At 59.2% G+C, this 4,448-nt stretch overlaps 1 protein-coding gene across 1 annotated transcript; it reads right to left on the minus strand.

The window, feature by feature from the left end:
• Positions 1 to 2,021: 2,021 nt before the first annotated feature.
• PRR18 (proline rich 18) lies at positions 2,022 to 2,742 on the minus strand (the record flags this gene model as incomplete). The annotated part of the gene is given in 2 exon segments (XM_058289582.1): positions 2,022 to 2,316; positions 2,318 to 2,742. Coding segments are annotated over 2 exon segments (621 nt in total), but the record flags the coding sequence as incomplete, so codon positions are not given.
• Between the last annotated feature and the right edge of the window lie 1,706 nt (positions 2,743 to 4,448).

Below are 4,448 nucleotides of genomic sequence, written 5' to 3' on the forward strand. Positions count from 1 at the left end.
CAAATGTCAACAACTGTAATAAGAAGTTACCATGTTGTTATGGGAAGGAATGTTTTTAAATGGAGGATCAGTGAGAAGGGTGATTTAAATGTCCCACACGTCTGCTTTTAAAGAACAAGGCACAGAGAACTCACCAAATGCCAATTAGGAAAAAATGGGCTTTCATTTTGTACTGGGACCAGCGAAGAAAGAGACATGGGGATAGGGATCTTAGAGAAAGAGAGAGAGAGCAAAGAGAAACCAGATAACGAAATAGCCAGAGACAGAGGGACAGAAACCAAGACAAGGAAGTGACAGATCCACCCAGCACAGAAAACAGGGCAGGGAAAACACACAATGGTAAAAACAGAAGGAGGCTTCATAAAGGCCTTTTCTTTGGGATGTGATCAGGAAATTATTTTACAGAGTTGTTTTTTTATTGTAACTGGGGACAGACACTGGGGAGCTTAAGCATTGGTATTTGCACTAAGTGTAAGATTGAGACCATTTGACTGGAAGCAAGTCTCAAGCCCACCCCCCTCCCCTTAACTCCCTCCCTCTAGATCTGCCGTCTCACCCCCCCCCCTCCCCCCAACAGGTCCTTCTCTATAAGGACTGAGCTCTAGAGATTTCGTCTGGAGGTAGGAGGGGTTCAAGAGCATTTGGGGAGACATATGTCTCCATTTCAGCTCTGCAAGTATTGCTAATAATGCCTCTCTGGTGTTAATTAATATGGATATTTCATTTTAAGCAGAAAAAAAAATATCTATGACTCTGCACTCAAGAAGGGGTCAGAAAAGAGAAGCTGTACAGTGGTAGAGAATTGCTCCTGCAGGTCACGCTCCCAGTGTCCACTGAATCAAGGAACTCGTCTCTGAGCTTGTGCCTAGCCCTTGCAGAAGAGTCGTTTGAGTCAAGACTGCTACAAGGTACACGGACATCGGTTTTTAATGTAAGGCTTCCATTTAAAATAGAATCAGGACTCGACACCTTAAAGACAAACAATAAAAACGTTAGTTCTTCCATTTCACAAACACGAGTCCAGAATTGAGGTAAAAAATGACCCTTCCATGATCCAGCCTTATCTGCTCCCATTTTATTTCCTTCTCCACTCTCAAGTTAAATAGACACAGGTGCATGGAGCAAATATCAGTTCACCAGCCTACCTTCCGAGGGCACAGGCTATTAAAAGGCAGAGGAGGTCGGCCACTTATTCAAATCATAAATAGAAATGCTTTTTCTTTTTTTTAGTCACTCTATACAACTGTACAAGGCCACCGTGTCATTGATTTTCACACCGGGATTACAATCCCGAGAACAGAGACACACCTTGCCCGGCGCCCCAGCCCGGGGCCTCCCCATTTTCTCCCCCAGATACAACTGCCCGGAAATGCCGCAGCTTTCCGTCTGTCCCCCTCCGCCTTCGGTGGCCCTTGCTTTCTGCAGCACGAAAGATGTTGCCTGCGCACTTCCAACAAAGACGTCGGTGGAACAACCGCTGACCGGCGCCCGGCTCTCGCAGGCGCCCCGGGCTCCAGGAAGGGTCACGGCGAGTGGGCGCTCCTGCCAGGACGAATCTCCTTGGTAGGACAGGAGAGGAATGTTCTCGCGAAAGCAGGCTCCAGAGGCTACCAGTTCCTGGTAGACTCGATCGCTACCCTTTTGCTCCAGAGTTGGGAAACTGGATTACCTCGAGTTTCCAAGTCTTCCAACACGCCCCCTGCGTTTTCTGATTCATGCGGGGTGGGTGGGATGCAGCCAAGTTCTGCAGCTCCCCCCACTCCCCCCCCCAAATGACCAGACCCGCGCTGTCCCTTGTGCCCATCGGCCTCTGGATACTTCAATTAAGTGACCCAAGCCCCCCACCAGGGCGCAGGTTGAGCCCAGAGGGGACGCCCGCCCTGCTCCTGCCCGCAGGTGTGAACAAATCCCGATGATGGGGGACCCGGGGAGGCATTTTCTCTGCCGCCGATGCCCCCCACCCTCACCCCAGGAGCCACAAGGACCCCGGTGGGCCCTCGTGGAAGGGTGCAGAGGGCAGGCCCGGGAGGCGGAAGGTGGGGAAAGAGGGGTGGCACGCGACAGCCTGGGGTCCGGGCGCCGCAGGTGGGTGTGCCCGGCCTGGGGGAGCGCCCGCGGGCTCACAGGGTGCCCAGGTGGGGCGGCGCCCCCCGGCGCTCGCGGCGCTCCCGCGGGGCGGCCGCCTTCTCCACGCCGCGCAGCCACTCGGTGCACCTGCGCACCAGGCCCTCGTCCAGCGCCTCGGCCTCGTCCTCGTACTCCACGTCGTCGTACCGGTGCCGCTCGTTGAGCAGCGAGATCTTGAGCAGCGCCTGTAGGTCCCCGCCGGGGGGGCGCGGCGGCCCGGGCCCGGGGGCAGGCGGCCGGGGGGCGCGCGGGGTCGGCGGCGGGCCCCGGGCCGGGCCACCGGGGTCGCGCCAGCCCCTGCTTCTCCAGGTGGCGCCTCTGGATCACCAGGACGGCCTCGGGGGGGAGGCTCAACGAGAAGCGCACGGCGGCCCCGGGCGCGGGGGGCGCGCACGTGGCGGGGCGCGGGGGCCCCTGCGCGGGCGCTCGGAGGGCCGGGGGGCCCGCGGGCCTCCGGGCCACTTGCCTCTTGACGGTGGCCGAGGGCCACGAGCGGGAGAGCGGCGCCTCGGGCTGCTCGGGGGGCCTCTTCTTCCTCTCGCCCGCGCCCGCGGGCGGCGAGGGGCGGCGGGGGGCGCAGGCGGGAGCCCCCGCCGCCCTCCGCGGGCCGCCGGGCCTCCCGGGCACGTCGCGCGCGGCCGTGGCGCCCGCCGGGCTGGAGCCGCGCTGGGCCTGGGGCTGCGGCGGCGCGATCGGCGGGAACGGCATGGTGCGGGGGGCCGGCCGGGTCCCGAGGCCCCTGAAAGGCAGAGGGGCGGGTCCCTGGGCGCTCAGGCCGGGCGGCCCTCACCCCGCGGGGCTCCCCGGGCACCCCTCCCCGACCTGCCCACCCTGCGCACCCACCTGCGTCCGGCCCGCTCAGCGCCTCCCCGCAGCGCTGGGCGCCCCGGGCCTCGAAGCGCGCGCCTTCCCCATCCCCGCTTCCTTCTGCGCTCAGGGGGGCTCCCCCGGGCTGGGGAGCGGCGGGCACCCCCGACTGGCCCGCGAGCAAGACGCGCTCTGGCGCGCGCAGAAGGAGGCACTAGAGGCGGAGCCCGGAGGGCGGCCCGGAGGAGGAGCCCGGCCCCGGGCCCACCCCGAGCCCCCCTGCCCCGGCCGTACCAGGGCCCAGCTGCCCCGCGAGGTGACCGCCTGCCAGGGACCGGCGGGGAGGGAGGAAAAGCGGGCGACGCCTCCGAAGGCTTCTCCGCCTGCCTCGCCCACCTCCCGCCGCTGCTTCTTAACCAGCGGTCCCTGGAAAGATTGCAGGGGGTATATAATAAAATCAACTTATTATCTTTATTTTCTCTGACCCCTAACTGAAATCCAGCATTTCTTTCACTATCAATAAATAAATTACAGTAGTGGTCATCTCTCCTGCCCGGCAAAGGGGTCCGTGGAGCAAAAAGGGTTAAGAACATCTGATTTAGAGGCTGGGAAAGGACCCCCGAGAAGAATAGGAGTCGTTCCTTAGTAATATTAATATGCTCAGTCCATGCGGTTTCAGAGAAAATCCTTGATAATCTCGCAGAGCTTTTAAGACGGTGGGAAGCCAAGCTACAGACAAATCTGGCTATAGGAGAAAACTGCCTGGAATTCAGAGATGGCGAAAAAAATTTTCAGGGAATCATTTTGGTTTAACTTTTCTATGATATAATACAACAGCCTGAAGACAATGCTTTTTAGTCTTTTTTTTTTTTTTTAAAGATTCATTTTTATTTATTTAATTCCCCTCCCCTCCCCCGGTAGTCTGTTTTCTGTGTCTTTTTGCTGCGTCTTGTTTCTTTGTCCGCTTCTGTTGTTGTCAGCGGCACGGGAAGTGTGGGCGGCGCCATTCCTCGGCAGGCTGCTCCCTCCTTCGCGCTGGGCGGCTCTCCTTATGGGTGCACTCCTTGCGCGTGGGGCTCCCCTACGTGGGGGACACCCCTGCGTGGCAGGGCACTCCTTGCGCGCATCAGCACTGCGCATGGGCCAGCTCCACACGGGTCAAGGAGGCCCGGGGCTTGAACCGCGGACCTCCCATGTGGTAGACGGACGCCCTAACCACTGGGCCAAAGTCCGTTTCCCGCTTTTTAGTCTTTATTCTTTTTTTTTTTAAGGTTTATTTATTTTATTTATTTCTCTCCCCTTCCCCCTTGTCCACTTTTGTTGTTGTCAGCAGCATGGGAATCTGTGTTTCTTTTTGTTGCGTCATCTTGCTGTGTCAGCTCTCCGTGTGTGCGGCACCATTCCTGGGCAGGCTGCACTTCCTTTCGCGCTGGGCGGCTCTCCTTACGGGGTGCACTCCTTGCGCGTGGGGCTCCCCTACGCGGGGACACCCCTGCGTGGCAGGGCACTCCTTG

Source organism: Dasypus novemcinctus, chromosome 28 (genome assembly GCF_030445035.2).
Source record: "Dasypus novemcinctus isolate mDasNov1 chromosome 28, mDasNov1.1.hap2, whole genome shotgun sequence".
Classification (NCBI taxonomy): domain Eukaryota; kingdom Metazoa; phylum Chordata; class Mammalia; order Cingulata; family Dasypodidae; genus Dasypus; species Dasypus novemcinctus.